Genomic DNA, 22944 nt, shown 5'->3' with positions numbered 1-22944 from the left:
CTGCTTTCCTAAACTTGAACCAGGTGGGAATTTATATAAAGTGTGGTGGAGCAAGAACAATCTTTGAGCATCTGGAAAGTCTGGCTCACTGTGGGTGATGCCAGAAAACCACCAAAGTTAATTCATTTTTCATCATCTTATAAATTGAATTACTGTGAAAAGAGAGAGCCAGAGGGTGTTTTATAAAGTCCTGATGACTTAATTTCCCCTAAGAATTAACTTCACAAGAGCACTTGGTGGTTCCTCTCCTCATCCTGCCATCCCCAGGGATGCCACATGCCAGGGTCCCATCCTGTCCTTGCCTCCGTCCCTGCTGGGCGCAGCTGGGCCATTGGGGGCAGGTTTGGAAGTCACTGGTTCTCAGGAGGGCACCCACTGGGGACCAGGCTGGCTTCTCCTGGAGAACCTCCCGCAGGGCTGTGTCTGAGCATCCCCCGCGTTCCGCGGTGCCCTGCTGACCGCTGCTGTCCATCCCATTCCAGCCCTCAGGGCTGGGGATGCTGGCTCAGGGCTCCCTGCCCTCGGCCCGTGACCTCCTGGCTCTGCTGGAGAACACACTGCACGTCCTGGGGTGACAGGGGTGCTCGAGACCACAGGGGCCAGAACTCAAACCACCAGGCAAATAAAGCTGCTCCTGTGTTTATTATTAATCGTGGTACTTCGTAAGGTTGAACGGCACAACGTGCGTTCCTCAGCCACTGGTGAACCTTGGCTCACAGTCCTGACTTTTCCAATTTAAATCAAGTGCCCCTGCCCACACACCGTAGGGAAGAGGCATCCCAAGGCAGTCCAGCAGCATGAATTCACCTGATCTGCCTAGAGAATGATTTGCTTTCCAGCAGGAGTTACTCTGGCACTATTGGCTGGCCCGGCAGCCCTGGCCCTCGCCTGACAGCCTCCCCCAAACCTCCCATCTCCCGCCAGAGGCACAAAGGGTTAAGGATCTCCTGCTGCCCACAACCATCGCTCCTCCATCACGGCCCCTCAGCATCTGTACAAAGGGCCTGATTTAATCCGGGTTGCAGACGACTCACATTGTACTCGCAGCCTCGGAGTGATGTTGGGTGATCAGGTTTCCAACTAATATCCAAGGCACAGCCCGAGCACTGAGCGGGAACAAAGGCACCTTTGTTACTGAAGAAAAAAAATCCCCTGAAGATATTAGCAGTGCAGTAGAGTTCAAACTGTTAAATGATTCAAATATTATTTAATGAATACATTTGAAATGAGGTCTCACAACCCAGAACACTTTTTAGATCATCATTTACAAAGAGCCGCCTCTTCGCTTACTTCTTTATGAAGTTGCTGATTTCAGATTTCAATTATGGTTATTTTGCTTCCAGTCTTTTTCAGAGACTTCCCATGTTGATGCAACTCAGTTCTTTTTACGGTATAGTTTAGCCAGTGACTACTGGGTTCTTCAGAAGTCCTGATAATCACATTTCTTTAATTTACCTTGGACTGTGTGAGAAACAAGGGAGACAGAGACTATTGCAGAAGGAGCAACAGTATTAGGTGTTGTTCTAGAGGGTGCTAAAAGCCAAGCTTATAAAAGAGAAATTTGTAAATAAGCCTATCAAGATTTTAGTTGGGATTGGAGAAGCTCTGTTGTTCAGGTTCAACAAATACTTCATCTTTCTTGTGTGTCTTGGATGTGCAATTCTAAACCAGAAAGCCATGTAATTTTAGAGAGAAAAATTGAAGAATAAAGGTAGATGGGGTTCAGGAAAGAAACAAGTCTCCAACCTGAGGAATAAAGTTTTTAAATTAAATTAGGGCTTCCTGTGCTTATAGCAATTAGAAATCCAAGGCTGCTCTGAAGCATGGACGGCAGATATTGTCCCTAAAGGGCAACAGCAGCACATCTGGGGCTGTGCTGCTGTCTGCTGAGAGGTTTTTAAAAAATACAGCATAACTAGCAAAAGTGGGGAAATAGCACCAAAACAAGTTATCAGAACAAGTACCAGCATACTAGCAAAAAAAAAAAGGCACAGGGCAGTGGCAGAAATACCTCCAGACTGTCTTCAGGTGCACTGCAAAGAAATCACAGCAGGCACCCTCCTGGCTCTGCTGCCAGGGGCTGGGACCTCAAATAGCCTCTGCTGAGGAAACAGGGACAGCAGCACAGGGTTTCATTTAACTCACATGAAGGGTCCTCATGCAGGTGATGCCTCAAGTGGAAACAACTGAAAATCTGCCTCCAAAACCCGGGCTTGACACATTATCATTATAATCTTCCAAACTACTGTGCATGCCAGAACTCTGTTTGTGGTAGGGTTTGCACATTGAATTCTGCCCACAGCAGGCAACAAGGAGGAGGCTCCCAGGAATAAAATGTCTGCAGCCATCACTCTGGATAATCTCTGCTTCCTGACAATTACATGCTGTTGATGACAATTAATTTTTCATATCAATTCAAGCAAGTAGAAACTTTAATTAAAAGTTACAAAACTTCAAAAAAAATCGTTTCCCAATGACTTTATTAAGACACAATTCAACGTAGAACACTCTTGAATTGTATGAACTGAATAAAAACCACAGCAACAACCCCGTGCTTCAGATTTTGCCATAAAATCATAGAACTGCTTTTCAAGGACATGATGTAGCTGCTAAACATGGCTGCATCAACTGCAGCTTGGAAATACAGGATAAGTTGTCTTACAGCACATTTTCAGATTGCTCAGAGAGTATTTAGAAAGGACTGAGGGTGGAAAATCCCAAAAGACCCAAAATCTCAGCAGATTTTTTCCCCCTGACATTCCTCAGTCTACATGTAAAGGTAAAAGACAGAAATCATTCTCCTTTCTCTTCAGTGATTAAAAATCCTCCAGAAAAAGAGCAAATTCCTTACAAGTCCCCTTTAGATCACACTTGTGTACAGTCAAGTGATGGATTTCAAAGGTTACTGCTGGAATATGGTTCCCAGCAGTCTATTGCAGTGAATAACTATCACGTTTACATATCCATTACATCAAAACTATGTTACACTTCCACTGCTTCCTGTTGGTTCACCATCTGGAAGCTAAACAAGCTGGTAGTAAAGAGAGAATTCAATTCTGCATTTACCAAAGGAGCCCTACAAGCCCTCCTTTGCAGCAGGTGATTGCACAACCTGAACAGGCAGAACCCTGCCCCAGAGCCAGCACTGGGCCTGCAGCTCAGCCAGCCCCAGGAATGGGACCCCAGGGAGGGACACCAGGAGCCCCTCAGCACCTCTGGTGCCCTGTGGGAGGCACCTCCTCATGCCCTGTCACAGCTCTGCCAGTCCAGCATCCTCCTTGATTTCACTCCTTCTGAAATCCCAAACCAAACCCAGCCCCAGGTGAGAGTGGCCTTTTGGACACCAAACAGCTCAGGAGCAAAACGTGAGTGTCTGAGATAAGAGACAGAGCTTTTTATGATCAAATTTATTTAATTAAATTTCATTGCCTGCTTTACTTGTCAGTTGCACCAGAGACTGCCAAAGGAAAGGAAACATTGTACATTCACTACAAGATTCTCTCAATTTTCACAACTAGTCCAAATCCATGGAAGTCACAGGGCCCTTTTCCCTCTGTGTTGCAACACATTAAAAATGGCAGGACACAAACTCCAGCACTGAGACCTGAGCCCTTGGGTTCCAGGGGTACTTAATGACCTCTGTGTGTGTGTGCCACATCTCTGCATTCACCAACCCAACCTGCTGGTGGTACAGGACAACCAGCCACTGAACGAACCCAGAAAGGAAACCAAACACATTACTGTGGGGCTGGAGGGTGGCTGCTGCAGCACTGGGCAGTTGTGGCAGTGCCAGTGTGCACAGCACCAGGACAAGGTGCCAGTGCAGGAATGTTCTGTCACTGATGGTCACAGAAATCAGATCCTTCCTGGGAAGTCAGGCAAGGCTTGTCCTGCCAAAAGTGCTGGGAAGAAACCAGGCATTAATAGATCTTTATCTAACTAGTGCTTTTAAAAATACTTTTTCTTTGATCTAACAAGCATTACCTTAATGTCCCCCTGTTATATGCTCTGAATGGCTCCTCAAACATGCTGAAGACCTTTTCCCTATGGAGTTTCCTACAGCAGGCATCTGTTATCCCAGGGGCACTCACACATCACCCCCTCACAGACAGCAGGGAAACGTGTCAGGGGCTACAACCGAAACTGTCATCATATCTGAAAGTCTGCATCTCCCAAAGTGTATTTCCAACATGAGAACAGCTAAAATCACACTTATGTATTCCACTGCTGTGTGTGAAATCCAGAATGCTTGCATGGCTTCCGAAGGGAAGCTCTGGAAAACAGCCATTGCACTGTCAGGAGTACTCCTGGAGGGAAGGGCTGACCCTGTCCTCACTGCCCAGCCTAAGATAACACTGGAAAATGCTCTATAGGTGCTGTCAGTGTACTTGTCTAAAAAGCAGGTTCTGAACAATTTCAAGTTGCAAATTACTTTATAAATCACAAGCCATTTTTCCTTAGTCTTGCCAATTTTAATGAAGAAAACTGTTAGCATTTCAATGTACAAAAGTCCAATAAAACATGATTTTTTTTCTTTTAAATCAGTGAGTGGGTAGTTTGGGTTAAACTTATTCAACAGTAAAAGTCTTCCAATTTACACTAATAGAATTTTTTTTTTCTGATTTGACTAGAGGATAATGACAATCCAGAAATAAATAGCTATAAATACATTCATTGTTCCTATTCCAAAAACTCATCACATAGGGAAGACATAAAACTGAAATTAACTTGAGTGTTTCTTTACAACGAGAGATGGGCGAGTTAGAGCAAAGTGACTTGGACAGGAGAGAAAACAAGTAGGGCAGAAATTGGTCCAGTATTGACATTCATGAACATACCAGTTAGCAAAATTCATCCTTTAAATGACACTACTCAGTTGATTTTTTTTTTATTTGCTTGGGATATACATAATGAAAGCAGTTTCCTTGGAATCTTTGCTAGGACAGGTATAGCACCCGGAGACACTGTAACCACCCTTTCTGTCTGCATGTGTGTGTGTAGTTATATACAGAGTCATGCACCCACACACACAGCCAAGATCGGCACCGGCGTCCGTCCGGCGTCACTCGTCATTGGCAGCACTCGTTCCTCTCACTTGGCCTTGGTTACGCAGCTGTGGAGAGAGGAAGTGCAATTTCTGCATTAGCAGCTTCTTCACACACAGCTCCAAACACGCAGGGAGATTATCTCCAGGGAAAAGCAGGACAGGGCCTCAGAACACCACCGGGACCGAGAGTCACACCAAAGCAATGCCGGCTCCTGAGGGAATCCCAGTGGCAGCTGTCCTTGGCTAGGACCTGCCCCCAGGGGTGGGAGCAGCTCCCTTCACTGGGGAGCCCACACACATCAGTGGGATGTGGCACCCTTGGGCTGGGGTGTTACAGCAGTCCCTGTGAGGAACAGCAGCACCAAAGTGCTGGGCACAAGCACCAAGAGTCTCTAACTCCTGGAGAAGCTGCTCCTGCAGTAACAGCTCTGACACAGTTTAGTGTTGCGGGTGGAACTGGATTTCTAAGAACTGAATTTGTTTGGAAGGTGACGCTCCACAGCTTCCCAAAGTGACACGGCCCGAGCCCACAGGTCACTCTGCTACCGCGGGTGCAGCAAAGCGACGCTGGCCTGTGGGACTGTGCCCAGAAGGGGCGGGTGCCAGGGCTCAGCGCCAGCGCCACGACAGCAGCACATCCCACACCAGGGCTGCCTGCCCTGGGTGAGCACCAGGCACCCAGGCAGGTGGACAACGCTGCAGGAGTTCTGCTCCCAGCCTTAGTGCCTGCATCAGAGCCAACCTGGTGTGTCCTGGGCACCGCGGGTCAGTCCCACCTGCTGATCACCACACCACTACCGAGCGGGAGCAAGGTAAGGCCCACACGGGTTATGTGGACATTAAGATGATTTCTGCTAGCAATTCCCATCCAAAAGAACATTAATCCCTCTTCTCCTTTTCCATCCAGCAGTTGACTTACACAGCTCGCTTTGCCTCAGAACCTACAGAGAACTCCTCTAGACGTCCGCAGCCAAAGTGCCTCGAACGGAACCCTTCTTACGCATCTGAAGTGAAATAAAACGTGAGCTCCACACACAGAACCTGCACGCCGTGGTTAGTATGAGAGAAGGAATGACCTGCAGGCCCAGGATCTGCCTCTCCCTGGCCAGGGCCAGGACCAGCTACAGCTCAGGGGCTTTGGCCATGGTATGGTAATTCTTTTTGGCAAGGAGACCTGGGAACTGGAGAGCAGCTATAAATAATGCTGCTTGAATTTTTACCAAGCCCACGATGCTCCAGCATAGAATCACTGGTCAGGATAGCCAGTGTGGCATCTCTACCCTCACACAGGCATGAGAGAGGTTGGTTGCAGGGCTTTGGCTGGACCTGATGCTTTCCTACTCTGCACTGATGAGCTGATGCATGTTTCATGGAGCAGAGGTGCTTCTCATCTCCAGCATCCAGAGACAGAATCCACCAAGTGAAACATTAACAGTGATAAAAAGATGGACTGGGATAGAAGAACTCTGGAAGAACACTGATGAGAATTCAGAGAGTAACAGAAAGTAACAAAAGCAGAGATCCTGACTATAAAAATTGACTGAAGATGAAGCACAGGAGCAACAAAAGAACTGGAATGTGCACAGAACCCAGAAAAAGATCAGCTCGGAGCAGAAGGAAGAAAAGGTGTTCATGAGAAGGGGAAGAGTACCAAGACACTGTGTGGGAAAGAACATGCACTGCCAGCCCTGCTTTGTGCCAGGTTTGGCTCTCAGCATCACAGAACTGCCTAGAGCTGCCCTGTCCATTCCTGACCACTGCAGGGACAGGGACATATCTGTGTCACACGGAGCACCTCATCCCTGAGCACTCACTTCCCAGAGGTCCTGGCCATAAAACACACTTTGAGGTGTACTGGGGATGTAATGGCAGGTACTGGTGAGTACAATGGATGGAGTAGTTGAATATGAAACAAGAATGACAAATTATTTTGGAGAAAACTAGCATTCATATTATTTGGCAATGACATTTTTGCCCTTAGGTTGTCCAATAACACACTGCACCATAAACCCATGGAAATTACATCATTTATAGGTGTTTGTAGATATCCCTCTTGCAATATTTGGAAAAACCCCAAGACAGTAGGTCCTCATTCCTCTCACATTTCACGATATCCACAGAAATCTGGGTTAGTGTAACATCATACATTTATCTTGTGAAAAAAACCAAACCAAAACAACCCAATTTTTTCAACAATACACAAATTCCAAATTCCTGACACTAACATCTTACACAACAATTCTATTTGCAAAAAAACAATTTGCCTTTGCAAAATGAGAAAATATTAAGTAAATAGGTTTGATGTTTAAGCATGAGAATAAACGTTACACCCAGAGACATGTGAGCTGGGTTTGGCTTAAGTTAAGAACTAAAAGAGCAGCAAATATTTTGGAAAAAATGTATTTAAAAGGAGCTACTTACCAGTGAGAAATGTGAAACAAAACATCCACAGTCCACAGAGACACAAAGGAACAATTTCACCATGCACACAGCTTCTGCTGCCTCTCTCCAGCACACCTCTGGTGTGCACTCCTCACTGCCACTAACTTTTCTCAGGGAAACTGGATAAAGTCTGTTCCAGTCCAAATTAATAACTATGGATGTGCAAAAGGGAGCCCTTCTGACAGAAATCAGTTTACAGAGAACAGCTGTTATGCTTCCTCCTCCACAGACACCTGGGAACAGGTGGCTCTACGAACAGGATCAGGCATAAATTAGAATTAAAGAAGAAACCCCCATGATTTGAGAAAATAACTGCAAAAAATACCCAAATGCCCATGAGAGAGCACAAGATCTGCAAGAGTGAGTGAACACCAACTTTGTCCAAAGCACATTGTGGGGCTGCTGACCCAACCCTCCAGCTTATGGGAAAAGAGCATTTGGTGCTACAGGACTGTGAAGAAACACTTTTCCAAACACAGGAAACATTCCCTACACAACACAGGCTGTTCCACACTGTTTGGAAAGTCCCTGGAGAGCAAGAGTGGGGAGGGAGGAGCTGCAGCTGTTTTAGTACCAAGAAGAAAGATGCACCAGGCACAGACCACAGAACGTGTCCCAGGGCCCCTGTCCAGAGCTGGTCTGGAGCCTCAGGCAACCAGGCTGGAGGTGTCTGGCATGGGGCAAACCATGCAAACAGCAAGCTGGAGCTGAAGACACTGGAACTGTTTGCATAACCTGAATGGGTTTGAGGCATGAAGCAATTGTCAAAATGGGAAGGAAACACAACTGCAAATCCAAGAACTGCAAAAATGCCAGTGGATTTAACATGGGAAAGGCTTATGCTAAAGGTCATGTTCTGGAAAGACTCTAGAGAAGGCTTCCTTCCCAGCCTGTGGTGGTTCTCTACCTCTGAATGGAGAGAGCAGTGACAGTGCCCTACGTCTGAGCTTTCTCCCAAACATCAGCCATGTCAGGCCACACAATTTGGTCCTCACAGCCACTAAAGCAGGAAAACTGACATGATCTCAACTGATTTTACTGACTTTCTTTTTGGAAGTAAAACTCTGGTTTGGTGTGCTAATCAGAAGTGGAACAGCTGACAGGTGACACAAACTTGCTTGTAAACATGCTTGAAGAGAAAAAGCAATCACATCTAGTGATGACCAGAAATGAAACAAAGCAAAACACGTGATGGAACGGGACAGTGACAGATTTGAGTTCCAACCAACAAGTGCCAAAAGGGCCCTGAGTGGGACTTCTGCAGTGGGTGTGGTGCCATAAGCACAGAGGTAGTCAGGGCAGACATCCTGCGTTTAATGACATCAGAGTACTTACCTTAAGGCAGCACAGAATGCAGGAACTGGAAGCCCATGGGGCTTCACTCAAGGGGCCACAGTGCTCATCAGCAATTGCCCAAACACACACACACACAGGCATGGACACCACACAACTTGCCTCAGTTTCTGCACAGATAAATCTGCAAGTAGAAGCACACTGAGCCTTAAAAAAAAAAAGCTTTCTTACCGCTTCCAGCTCCTTCTGGGTTTCATCCTCCATCCTCCTGATGTCCTCCATAGTCAGTTCAATCCACTTGTCAATCCAACAGAACAGCTGGCGGTGGAAGTTGGTAAATATCCTTTTTTCTTGCTTTAAGAATATAAACAAGCATTAGATCACAGACAGGCAGGACTTGCTAAAGGCTGGTGAAGTGATAGCTGCTCAGTTTGCAGAGTAAAAAATCTTGAAGTGAGTGCTACAGATTCAGTCACCTCACACCCCTGGATCCAATTTAAATTCACCTCATTTCTCAAATGCTTTTAACATGGAAAGAATGAACAAATTTCACTATCAAAAGAAGAGTTTCAAGAAAGTTCAGCCATTCACATTACTTGAGAATTATGAAGAATGTTGTTAAAATCTGTTCCAGTTCCAAGTGGCAACAGCCAAACCAGAACATCCACTTCCTAAAGATTTTACTTTTTTCCCCAGAGAATTGTTCTGGTACTACCAGTAAAGCCTCACTTGCAGCAAACCAAGACAGAAATGGTTTGACTGGCTGGGGAAAAGGACAGAAATTCCCTGGCTTTGAGCAATAGGAAACTGCACTACTGTTCCTGCTCAAACCCCCACATCAACACAGCCCCAAAGGCAGAAGTACTCACCTTTTGTATAAAATTTTCCACTTTGTTCTGCAGTCCCCACCACTTAAATTTGATGGTCACCAATTTGTAAGCACACATTTTGGGACACTCCTCATCAGTTGCTAACTCCTTCTGTTTGGGGATAATAGAAAAAAAGTTTTAATACTTTAAAAGTGTAATTATTAGAAATTGTAATTCTAATTAATGCATTAGAATGATAAATAATATAGTTAATTTATAGTAAATTAATACAGTAAATTAATAATTATTATAATAAAATATTATTCTAAGCATTATTACAGAAAAACAGTATTCTAATCAGTAACTTGGGGCTGTTCCTGACAGACTCCCTGTGATTCACTCCAGGGCACAGCAGTGGGCTGCTCAATTCCTGTGGGATCTCTGGTGTGGCACACACAGCCCATTCCCTCCTGGGATAGATTCTGATGGCTGGCAGGGCATACTGGCAAGCTCTGTGGTGCTTTTGGGGTGTCACATGGGGGATGTGCTGGGCCACAGAAAATTTGTTCCTCAACTGGAGCTGAGCCAAGTTCTGAAGGAACCATGAACCTTGTTATTCTGCTGATAAAGACTTCCTAAGGTTTTAACAACAGTTCCTAGTACCTTCCAGTTTGGCCCCAGAGGTCCTCTCTTTGTCTTAACTGACTGGAATAATGCAGGATCTTCCTCAGCTTTGTAGTCCTGTAACATAAAACACTCTGAGAGTCAGAAAACACCAACAAATTCAATATCCCACTGTGTTAAGCTTCTGCTGGAGCAGGATGGGTGTAGCACAGCTGCCAGGCTGGCTCCATGCCTCCATCACACCTGCTCCCAACACAACAGCTCTCCAGGGCTGCCCTGTGCTGTGCACACTGTGACATCTGCACTGCCCCACTGGGTCTGTGACCCCTGACAGGAGGAGAAGGCAATAATTCAGCAACCAGCATGCTAAAGCTATTCAGGCTGCAACACATGGCCACTGCTGGGGAGGCAGAACAGGAGAGAAGGAGGGCAGAACAGGAGAGAAGGAGGGCAGAACAGGAGGGAAGGAGGGCAGAACAGGAGGGAAGGAGGGCAGAACAGGAGGGAAGGAGGGCAGAACAGGAGGGAAGGAGGGCAGAACAGGAGGGAAGGAGGGCAGAACAGGAGGGAAGGAGGGCAGAACAGGAGGGAAGGAGGGCAGAACAGGAGGGAAGGAGGGCAGAAGCAACTCCTTTACACAACTCTGAGACCCCAGCCTGAGCCAGGAGCAGAGCCCACACGGTGCTGCCTCACCATGGACAGCTCTGCTCACTCCCTGTGCATGGGGGGAAAGCCAATGGGTACAGAGCTGAAAGGGACAAATGTTTCCAACAGATGGGTTTACTGAATTTTACTGATGAGGGCTACGAAAATGATTATTTGATAAAGATGCTGCCATGGAACTAGGAAAGGATTAAAAACTCTGGGCTCTGTGAAAGCAAGTAAGGTTTGTATTGTGTATAAAAAACATTTATCCAAGATTACCATTACATCCATAAAACCCAACTGTAACAATTTAAGTTGCTTCAAAACAGAACAAATGCTTGGTAGGTGCTACAGAAAAGCCTAAGAAAGTTTAGCAGAGTTTAAGGTCTCATTTTTAAATAAAGTTTCAGTGAAGTGAAAATCTGCAGAACATGGAGTGAAAGAAACACCTCCATGAGAAGCAGCTCCTGGTTGCTGGAGACCACAGCAATTTTCAACTCCAGATTCTCCCATCAGCACAGAGGAACAAAGGCTACTTCTAGACTAAATTCTGAATCCACAGAGCAAGGTTACATGTATTAACTGTTAATGCTTTACAGATATTCTGACATTTACAAAAACCTATTGCAAGCCAAATGGAGCTGAAAAATCCAGGAAGTCCTCTCAGAGGAATGTGATTTCACTTACAGAACATCAGCTGTTACACTTTCTTCTCCCCAGTTTTCTCTCATTGTTCCTAGTTCTTTGAAGATGCCTACCTACATTGCATATTAAAATAGGCTGAATATTTAAAATAGGCTAATTTATCGAGAAAACATGACTAGGTGTTCAGACAAACTTCCATACTGAGGACTCAAACATATACTTTAGGAATTGAGCAGGTATTTCCTAGAAGCAGCCAAGTGAGTGAAGACATTTCAATCTCATTGCAAATCAGTGTTCTATGGACTTCCACAAACCAGCACTCCCCTCTAGCTCTCCCTCTAAGGCAAAACAACATTCTACTTTGAAGAAGCCACGCAACAGTCAGCCAGCCTCAGCAGGGGCTGCCATGGTGCTCCACAAGCCTTCCCCCGCCTCAGAGCCTGAGGAACCAGCATTAGCACTGCACAGCAACACTTAAAACATTTAAAGTTTTGAATTATTATAACTGCAGAAAGACCACAAGCCATATTTGTCAACTGAATTTCAGTGAAACCCACTTATTTATGATTTTATTGTAATAAAGCACATGTGCTTTCCACAGACGTCACAAAGAGCAAATTCACAGCAGCACATGATATCCAGCCCTGAGCCCCTTCCTGTTGCACTGAGCACAGCCACTGGCTGTGTCTGGGACCAACTTCTCAACTCACACATTATTCCCAAATACCGTGGGAGAGGAGAGCTGCAACCCACTGGAATCCTCAAGTTCTGCATTGTCCTGGAGGCTCAATATGATGCACTTTTAAAAAATTATTTTTTAACAATCCTTGTGTGGAAAAAGAGTCATCTTTACATTTAAATTACCTTTAAGATACCTATGCAAATACTACAGCAAAATGTTTTTATAGAAATACACTGAATGTTTTAAATTACTGATTATGACTGACTGCCTTTTAAAAATTTCACTCAACCACTGGATAGAAGACACTGAAGTGAATCAAGATACAGCAATGGATAAACAATTTGGCCAATGTAACTAATTGCTGGCAGAGCTGCTGCTGGTTTCAGGCAGCAACATGCCAAAAAGAAACACAAGAATTCAACATCTTAGTGCCAGTTTTATAAATAAAACCAGGTACTGCATTAAGACAACCCTGAATTTATTTTCACTGTGTGAACATCCTGCCAAAGCAGAGCTCACTGTAGTGGTGTGAGACATGAAGCATTTGAACTGTGCTACATGTGCAGCCTTGATCTGCCTGCTTTATGCAGTGGAATGATTTGTCTTGGACACTCAAGTCCAAGTTACCTGCCATCCTACCTCCCACTGCACAGGGACACTGATAAAAAGCAACTGTGCTCTTGCATTTAGGATCCATGTAAAAATAACCACAGCTGGAAACATTGGGGAAGAAAATGTTATCTATGAGTAAAATGTAGGAGTGAAAACAGAAATTCCAAGGAAATAGATGAGTCAAAGTAAGGTTTCATATGCTAGAGACAGAAGCTTTGAAGCAAGACCTTTTAGAACTCGGTTAACCCAAATCCTATTAAGGACAGGAAAAACCCTTTATAGACTAAAGCCTAGATGGACAGGAGAGCATTGTAGGAACTCTTCTCTACACACAAATCCTACAAGCATGCAGGGAAAAAGACTGGACTAGAGCCAAAGTACAAATAAACAACAGTTCTTTGCAGAGTTTAAGGAAAATATCTGTGCAGCAAGAGCTTAACTCCTGACAACAAGTCCTTCTTAGGAAGAAAAACAGGCAGCTGCTGGAGCAAATATTACAGCTCAAACCCCTGAAGCCCTCTGGAAAGCTAGACAGGCAAACATAACAAGACAGCATAACAAGACAGAGGAGCAAAACCATTAAATAAAAATACACAAATGCCATTTCACAGGCAGCTTCTGCTCAAATTCTCAGTACAATATGCATGAATGCAACCATCTATTATAAAGAATGATTTTAGACAGCCTGAACTACATGAAAATGGAATTGAACATGGAGTGACATCACACTAACTAGGCAGGTGGACAAATTCTGGCTTTCCAGATTAATATCCTATTGGTGTTTTAATCAAGAGAATGTAAATACTACTGGAGTTATCAAGCAAAAAACTCACATACAGATACTGTGGAAGGTACCACCTACCAGAACTTCCCTCCAACATCATCCACAGCTCTGTGAGTGCTCATTCACAGCACACCAGAAGACCAAAATCAGGTTTATCAAAGTATGCCATACTCCCAACTCAGTGCATGATTCCCCTATCTCATAAGTGAAACAGTGACCAGCACCACTGTACACTGCCCTGACAGGCACTCGTGTGTTTTAAGTAGCTTTAGCTAAATGGCTTTTAATAAAAAATGTCTTGCAATCACTCCCATCTTCTGAAGAGTCCTGCAGCTACAGCACAGCTATCAGGGGAACCATTGCCTGAGATCACCTTTGAAAGAATGCCAAGGTTCAAAAGAGAAATGAAACCAGCCCAGTTATCACGGACACACATCATGGTGCCTGCCCAGAGCCAGAAGTTAAAGGTCACTGGGAACAAGGCTGGAAGAGATGAATATTTATAAACAGGATGAAAAGAGGGGCATAAAACTAAAAGCACATCATATTTGTACACAGATAGGTTGTCCCATGGGATGTGCCATTGCATGATGAATCCAAGGTTCAGCACATGGAGCTGTTTAGCTGCCTATCGTGGTAAATTAAGTCTGAAATGGGAGAGATCCACCTATCAAGCTCTGTAACTTGAGAATCTTTTAACACTTCCTTACAGACTACAAAAGAGCAAGTCCTATATTCCAATATATTTCCTCAAATTGTAGAAAACTGGACAGCACACAGAAATTCAAACTCTTAAGGCATGTGTAATCTGACTAGTTTGTAGAAAACTGGAATTTTAGAATTTTCTTTCCAAGTAATAAAGACCCATTATGACCTAAACAAGACATTTAATGTCTTCATTGTACAAAAATAGCTATGAACCTGATATCAATTTGCTTCCACTACACTCTACTTTTCTGAAAATTATTTCCAAAACCACAGCCTCCTCTGATGTTCATCAAGTGCTCATTTTTGCTTACACTTTAAAAAGTCTTTCTCTCCTGGGCAGTCACTTTTATATACAAACAACATGAAGTGACACAGACTGCATGCTGGAGATGATTAAGAGAAGGCAGGGTTAAATGTGTATCTAAAGAAAGTCACAGCTGTCACCCAAAATATTTCTATACATACTTAAATGAGCACAAGTCAGCATGTTAATCTTGGCAATTTTGTTATGATGTAGCTGAACTTCCAAAAAAAAAAAAAAAAAATTCAAGTTCCATTACCTAAACTTGATAAAGATAACAGCACAAATAGAAAGTGTCTCTCCTGAAGTCCTAAGAAGTAAAAAGAGAGAAGACAAAGGCCAGAAACTTCAGACTTTTATAACAGAAAAGAGTGGGTCCCAAAGGATTCCTGATGTCTAATCCCATAAGGGAAAAACAAGTAAGCAGCAAGGATGTCAGTCTGCAGGTAACTCAGAGTCACCAGTGTCTGCTAAGAGTTTAATCACAAAGCCAGGCTTTGGTTAATGAAGTCAGGACTTAGCAAATAGTTTCTGGGAGATGAAATGGAAATAAAAAATTCAATCACAAGGTGAAAATTAATCCCAAGTATTCCTACACAAAAATGGGCTATACTGTGAACTTGAATCTACAAAGATCCTCTAAAATATTTGCTAAAAGTGGAAAAGTTTTATAAACTTCTATAAATGGCTTTTATAGAAGTTTATAAAAAGGAAACAGAAATGTAGAAATATCACAAGAGACTTAAGACTGGATGAGACCACTCTGCACTCAGTTTTGATACTCTGTAGGTCAAATGTACAAAAGAAAAAAGAGGATTATGTACTGAAAATAGTTCCAAAGACTTCCTGCAAAGAAGTCCTCTTCCCAGAATGCAGGATATCCAAGTATCCACTTTCAGAAAATAACAGTTAAACACTATAAAGAGCCTCTCCTTGCACAAAACCAAGACAATCACATTTATTGTGCAAACACAGTCTCCATATTAGTGCCTACCATTTCCCTACTGTCCAAAAAATATTACATGTCCAATAGTCCAGCTGTTACAATTTAACAAACCAGGCAACAGCCCCAGCAGATCCAGATGTGCAGAAAGAATCAGCAGTAAAACCAAAGAAGGAAGGCAGGCACATAAATGAATGATTCTGTTAAGGACACTTCTTATGTCTCTGTTGGGTGAAATCCACACCATTTTAACTTATTCACTAAAAACACAAAGCACAAGTGGAATCAACTGCATGCTACATCCCAATCCCAGTAGCAGAACATTTACTTACTCCTGGTTCTACTTGAGTTCTATCTGCAATGTCAATATGGACAACCTCAACACTCTTCCATGTGTTTGGATCTAAATTGTGAACCTGCAAAAAAAAGAAAAGAAGTAATTACTCCCATGCTGGGAATCACACAGTGATGCACCTTGTGCAGTACATGTGTGTGCCAGGGAGTTTTTCAGGATGTTGTAAAGGCAGCATTCTCCAAACCTACCCTTACTTCCTCTGCCTTTCTCAAAGGGAATGATCTCTACAATTACAGTTTAATTCACTCACTGATCAATTTTAAACCAGCACAAAGCCTTCACTTCTTGTGCATTCAGGAAACCTGGATTTCAGATTAAGCTGTATTCATCTGCCACATTTGCTAGCACTAATGAAATCAAGCTCTAATTAGTACCATTACCCATTCCATAATCTGCATGAACTTTTTGAGCTAGATAGGTGGTTTGAAAATTCCAAGTGCAAATATGCAGATTTCAATGATCTAACTGATCTCACAGATTCCTGAATCATAGGCCTGCCTTGAACCAGGTGTAGCCTGAGGGTGTGTAAAGGTCTGAGGATGGAATCAGCTCCACACCTGGGGTCTGTCCAACACACCTAAACTCAGTTACAGCCAGTGGAGCTGTCCAAGAACAATCCCCCTTCTATGTAGCACACCCAGAGTTACAGCTCACCCAAGCACTGGAAACAGGCTGACAACTACTCCTCTCTGGATGGTTTATAAATGTTTGTCACTACAGATCAAAATTTTCATTAAGTGACGCATGAACCAAACTGACTGCCTGGGGAGAAAACAAGAACATCACCAGCTGGGACAATTCACAAAGGCAGCTTCAATATTTAACTACAGTGCTCACAGATCAATTCCAGTGGTCTTGTGAAACCTGTTTCCAAATAAACTTGTCAGCCTAACTTGTCAGTATGTCTACAATAAAAGAACATGAAATTAAAAAAAGGACCTGCTGAGAAGCTATTTAAGTATTTGCATGAGAATCAAGCATCTGTATTGACCTCTAAATATAAAAACCAAACCTCTTCTCCTGATCTCCTTAGATAACACAGCTTGACCACCTCGCAAGGACCTGAAAAATGCTTTTCTTGCTTTACTCATTGGTCAGGCATTGACTTTGTGCAGTAATTATCCACCATCACCAAGTATAAAATACTTTATCTGTATTAATTGTACAATTGCACTAATGCTTGGTATCCAAACCCCAACTCACGTTCTCTGTTGTTCCCAAATCTGGTTTATGCCAGGTCTCAATTTTTATGAAGAAGTCATCTTTCATGTATTCATTCTGTAAGAATTAAAAGCAAAAAGCTCAAGTCTGATTACATCTCTCTGTTCTAAGTTTAGATAAATGGTATTTACATACACGCCACTGCTAATTCCTGACTAGCAATACAATATATTGAAATTACCAGAGAAACAGCCCCTCACCTACACACAGAAATAGGTACATGATAATCTTAAACCAGAGCAGTGAGTACTAAATTAAAACCAGTCATGTGCAAGAAATCCAGCTCTACCTGTGCACACCAGTAGAAATAACTCTGCCATTTCCTGTCCTGCTTCCTCAACCTGAAGTTCTTTACCTCAGTGTTCAAGTAATTTTCAAATTATTAATCCTGCAGTTAGATGTTACTGTACAGCACAATTACAATCATAAAGCTGGATCATAATGGTCCAGCTTCCACCAAACTGTACATCTAAAGACAAGGACAGAGCCCTGCTGATTCCAGAAGTCAGAGGGCACACACCTTTGTGCACAGCTACCACGATGAGTCAAGCTCAACAGCCCAAACTCACTTGTGTCACATCCACATGGTAACAATCTGAACCATGTTTGCAACTGAGCAGATAAAGCAGTTTAACATTTAACTAGTAAGTTTTCAGTAAACAGATCACCAAAACATGTGAAAAAGCATTAAAATCTTAATGATGTGCCTCTCCCATGCATCTTATAAAAACAAACCCAAATCCTGAGCTGTGCTGATCCATTTAGATTCCCAGTTACCCCATTTTAACTGGGGCAGGAATTCATTTTACAGCAATAGCACTTCAGATAGGCAGGGACTGATTCCATTTCACTGCATTCAGGAGTGTAGAAGCCTCTGATATGTCACTTTTCCCCTACCACTTTTTTTAGCATTACGTCTTACAAGGACAGACATGCATCTGTAATGGTAATTAAAGGCATAAAAGAAGACACAGAAAATGAAATAATTTCTCTGACAAATTAAAGTTTTAATTACAGCCACACACAGATAAATAATGTGAAGGGAGTTACTTTGTTATACTCTACACCAGGCGTCCTAGCAAGACACATCTGACAGGCTGGAGTCAGACAATTGTGCTGGTAGTAACAGACAAAATATATCTCAAAAAAAACCCCCAATATATGATTGGTAGGGTTTCAAATACTCACTGTCACAACTGGTGTCGTTGGAAAACATGTGCAATGAAAAGGAAAAGAAAAAAAAGAGCATTATTAGATACAATTGTTTCTGAAAGGTCCTACATATAAAAACACCAACAGAACACACATGGGGGAGACTCACTTGTTCTACAGTAGGGATATGCATTCCAGGCCTTCTCGTGGAACACAAGGGAGCCTTCTGGAGCAATCATCCTTACAAACCCAGGGACTTTACTGGGAAAACAAACATGGACAATGTGTTTAAAATCCTGCCAGCTGAAATTCCTCACTGCTTCCTTCCACTCCAATAAGAAAGGCACATTCTACCCAAGCATTTGAGGGGTTATGATGCATGTTGTCACCTGCAGTGAAATACACAGGAACTTCAAAAACCTTTCTGATCATGACATGGTTGAGAAAAAATGGGAAAGGTAATGATAAGGTAATTGAGAGTGAGCTATGTGATAGTGAGGAATGCTGTGCTATCCTTCCTCTTGCAAAGCAGCAAAGACACCTGCTGAGGATGAGCACTGCAGAGCCCTCACCTCCAGCTCCCTGGCAAGCAGCTCCTGACCTGCAGCAGGAACTTTATGTCCCACTCATCTGATTTCAAATCCACTGCATTTCACATTTCCCCACTCACCAGAGCACTCATGCACGATTCAGCAAATTAAACCTCACCTTTCAACATTTCTTTCTCAATACCAAGGGACTACAATGTGCATCAAGGCTTTCCTCACCTCTTTAAATGATAGATTTTGTGAGTATATTGCCCCTTCTCGCCATCCTGTTCATAAGGCTCATTTTTTAAGACCTGAATTCCTTCCCCACCTCCTGTTTCGTTTTTGCTAGCTTCTGCCACAGAATAAAGTTGACCAACTTGATACTGGAAAAGGAAAGAGAAGTCAAACGTTAGCACCCAAGTTGGCCAAAAACTTTTAACACATTAAATACAATTAGTTGTTTCCTCTGACAATTCAGTAGTACAAAAAAGACTATTAGTAAAATACATCATAGAAAACATATTTAGTGCACTCTGACAACTTTTTGGCAACACATATCTGCAGCTCACAAACACCAACTCTACACACCAGCTGTTGCACAGCAACCCAACACTTTGGTGCACAGCATAGCTCTTGGGATAGGAAAACTGAAGTGTATTTGTTGTTCTTCATTGCACCAAGAAATCTAAATTTTGAGTTTATAGATTTTGGAGTGACTGATTTACAGCTCTGAGTCTTCCCAATTCACACTTTCAACCAACAAAATACTGCCCTTACAGGACCCAGGAAATGCACACTACAGACCAAGTGTGATATTTCTCTCAGAAGCACATTCAACACTCTGTCATGACAGACATCCTATGATAATTCTTATTTAAGTGCACTTCAGTGCCATTTGAATTGCTGGCTTCAGATCTGGGAAGACAATTCCTTCACCTGTGGCTTCAGGAAGAGGTTTGGAGTCCCTCAGTGCTGGATCAGCAGCAAAGTGCTGCCCCAGGGCACAGCTGCACTGGTGGCAGGGCAAGGCTCAGAACGCCTCAATGTTTGGTGCTGCATTTGCTTCCTTGGAAATTCCTTGCTCAGAACAGGACTCACAGCTGTGTCATTCATCTCTGTCAGTGTGGCCACAGCACAGGGAATGTTTGGACTCAGGCTGGCCATGTTTCTGACACAAAATCCCCTCCCACCCCTCAGTCTGAATAAAGCAGGGAGGATCAGGACATACCTCTTGCACTGAGCAAGGTAAAACCACTCGGCTGAAAGAGGAAAAAAGAAAACTCAGTAAAACAAATCATTAGACTTCAACTGCAGATAATAGATATAACACAGATGCTGAAGAAAGAAGTGTCAAAAAGAGCCAAACTAAGTTTACTCTTCAGAAATCTCTGTGACAGGGAGGCTTTGGATATAACCCAACAAACCCAAGTAAAGTTCAATGCCAGATACGTTACAAAATGAAACACAAGGGATGGAAGATGTTAGAAGCCGTTCAAAAGACCCAGGAAATCTGGGACCCACTTCCAGCTCTGTCAAAATAACTTCGTGTTATGCTAAATTTGTTCATAAACTTTTCAACCTACACACTACCTTTACCACCACTGAGGCTACCGTCACTTTGACTGTAATTATTTCACAGGACTTTGAAATAATAAGCAGCCGAAAGGCGGGACAGAGAAACAAACCAGCCCGTGCTTTGCTGGCAGGAGCCCCCACGGGAAGGATCTACCCAGAGCCGGGAGCAGGGAAGGGCTGTGGCCCCGCTGCCGTGCGAGGAAGTCGGGGAGAAAGCACCGGCGGCGCCTGCCCAGGCCCGGGCGGCGCACGGAGCTCGCGGAGCAGCCGCTGCGCGGCCGCGGCTCCCGCTGCGGGCAGGGACCGCCGGCGCCGCGGCCCCGCCGTGCCCAGCGGCCTCTCCCGTGAGGGCGGCACCGGAGCGGCCCCGGGGCCGCACGGCAGCAGCGGCGCGGGCGGGCCCCGGCGACGGGCGCGGCCGGGGCAGACCCGTCGGGGCGCGGGGCCCGGGCGCTGCAGCGGTTCCGGCGGCCCCGGTTCCGGCGGCCCCGGTGGCGGCTCCCCGCGGTGCCGGCTCGCCCCGTGCCCGCCGCCCCGGCCCGGCCCCGGCGCTGCCCCCACTCACAACTCCTTGATCAGCACCATCTTCCCGCCGCTCCGCGCACGCGCCGCTCCCACCCCCCGCCAGGCCCCGCCCCCCACCCGCCCGCGCGGCCAATCGCGCTCGCGCCTCGCCGGGGCTGGGGGGGGGGCGCGCACGCGCCGGCCGCCCGCCAATCCGAGGGCGCGCAGCTCCCGCGAGCTCACACCTCACCCGTCGGCAGCCAATCGGAACGAGGCGGGCCGGCCCCGGGGAGCGTTGCTGGCGGGGTGACGTCAGCGCGGGGCGCCCGTGAGGGGCGTGAGGGGCCGGAGAGCGGCCCCGGTACCGAGCGCGGCCCTGCAGGGCAGCGGGACGGCCCCTCCGCACCGCCTGGCGGGCGGGGACGGGCCGGTGCTGCACACTCCGGTTGCCCGCTCCGCGGTGTCGGGCCCTCGCGACGCCGTTACCGAACGGGGTCACCCGCAGCGTGCGGGGAGCGAGGAGCTGCAGTGCTGGTGAATTTCGGGGTTCCGCTGTCACACCCAGCACCGTGTGCGGCTCCTCTGCCTCTGTCACACGCGGGAAGCTAAAATCCCCATTTTACAATGTTTCATGCAAAGTCCTTCACCCGCCGATCCCAGTCAGCTCTGGGCTGCCCCTGTGTTGCCACGCAAATGAAAGCGCAGAAAATCCGCAGCTGACTCGGTTTCCGCGGCCAATGCCGCCCTCTTGTGAGACCGTTCATTTCAGCCTCCATCGCAGTCACGGGAAGGACGCAGGGATTAATAACAACCTAACAAAGTTCAGCCACGCTGGGGCTTCCACCTTCAGCTGGCGCTAAGAATTACAAAATGAAAGTAGTCTGTGTGTCTAAAAGCTCAGAAACCTTGAAAGAAGGCTGAAGTCAGCCCCAGGTGGAGCCCTTCAGGCTGTGAGGAACCTGCTGGAGAGGAATTCCAGTGGTACCTCAGGGGTGTGAGAGCTGCCAGTGCAGGGCAGTGTGACAGGGACAAGTCCTACCGCAGCTCCTGGCTGGGGGCAGAGGGATGGCAGCACCCAAGGCATGTTCTGTGTGTTGAATTTGGCTTTATGCTGGTTTACATAAGGATGGAAGTTATCCTGTGGCAAAATGTTGCCCTAAGAACAAAGCAGCTAGGAAATACTTCCACTCTCAGGTTCTCAAAAATTGTAATTCAAGGAAAATGACAGGATTTACTAAAAATTATGTATTCTAAATATATTTATTTGCTTTCTATTTCCTGAGCATTAGGTTTCATTTTTATCCCCAGATGTTTTCCACAGCCAGCAGATTTTTGCTTTCCCTGTGTTTGAAATGCAGAGAAAAAATGTGAAATCAGGTAAACTGGAAAGAAAAACACACTTTGTGTTCCAGTGGTGCATCCTTTTCCTCAGAGGTGATCCGTGACCCTCTCTGCAGAGCCCTGGTGAAGCCATCGTCCCCCACATTTCTTCTTGCCAGGAGCCAGAACCAACGAGGCATTTACACGAAGGACAGAAATCCTGATAAAATTAGTGTTGCCAAGCACTCCTCCCCCACATAAAAGGCTGTAAACCCTCCACAGGCTCTTCCTATGGACACCTCCTTCCATGGAATCCTTGAATGGTGACTCAGGCCTGCCCTGGCTCGGGCCATGAGGAGCAGCAGGGTGGGTGTAAATCTCAGTTCCCCAAGCATTCAAGATTTTCCTTTATTTGGTTTCTCAAAACGCTGGCAGCATGCAGTGCCTGCTGCTCCTTCCCCATATGGACAACATTTGCCTGGTGTTTGCTCAGCCCCCAAAGCCTCTGTTTACAGCTGCATCCTGCCACACACGAGTGTCACAAGCAGCCACATCCCGCTGACCCAGAGCTGGCACAGACAAAGCGCTTGAGCCCAGCTCCACCACAGCCCCTCCGGAGCAGGGAATGCTGCCCCAGGAGCTGCTCCTCGTGGCAGGGCTCAGCCTGCAGCAGAACCAGCACTGCCAGCAGCCCCTGGCTGCTCTGGCTGTTTAGTTTCACTGTCTCCAACTTCCTCTCGGTACAAGGGCAC

General features: G+C 45.3%; 1 protein-coding gene across 2 annotated transcripts; it reads right to left on the bottom strand.

Moving 5' to 3' along the window:
• Positions 1–2463: 2463 nt before the first annotated feature.
• PITPNB (phosphatidylinositol transfer protein beta) lies at positions 2464–21000 on the bottom strand. 2 transcript variants are annotated; one of them, XM_021544727.2, is made up of 12 exons: positions 20934–21000; positions 20022–20052; positions 19031–19176; positions 18433–18524; positions 18300–18307; positions 17094–17168; positions 15868–15951; positions 10255–10332; positions 9652–9762; positions 9014–9136; positions 5967–6051; positions 2464–5113 (listed from the first exon to the last, which is right to left on the bottom strand). In XM_021544727.2, exons 1-11 carry the CDS (start codon positions 20951–20953, stop codon positions 6004–6006), a joined length of 816 nt encoding a protein of 271 aa, XP_021400402.1. In that variant the 5' UTR covers positions 20954–21000; the 3' UTR covers positions 2464–5113; positions 5967–6003. The 2 variants fall into 2 exon arrangements, with proteins under 2 accessions (XP_021400402.1, XP_021400401.1); XM_021544726.2 differs by lacking the exon at positions 5967–6051.
• Positions 21001–22944: the final 1944 nt, after the last annotated feature.

Source organism: Lonchura striata, chromosome 18, assembly GCF_046129695.1.
Source record: "Lonchura striata isolate bLonStr1 chromosome 18, bLonStr1.mat, whole genome shotgun sequence".
NCBI lineage: Eukaryota > Metazoa > Chordata > Aves > Passeriformes > Estrildidae > Lonchura > Lonchura striata.
Note: the sequence above shows the minus strand (reverse complement) of the source record. Positions and strands in the feature narration are given on the sequence as shown.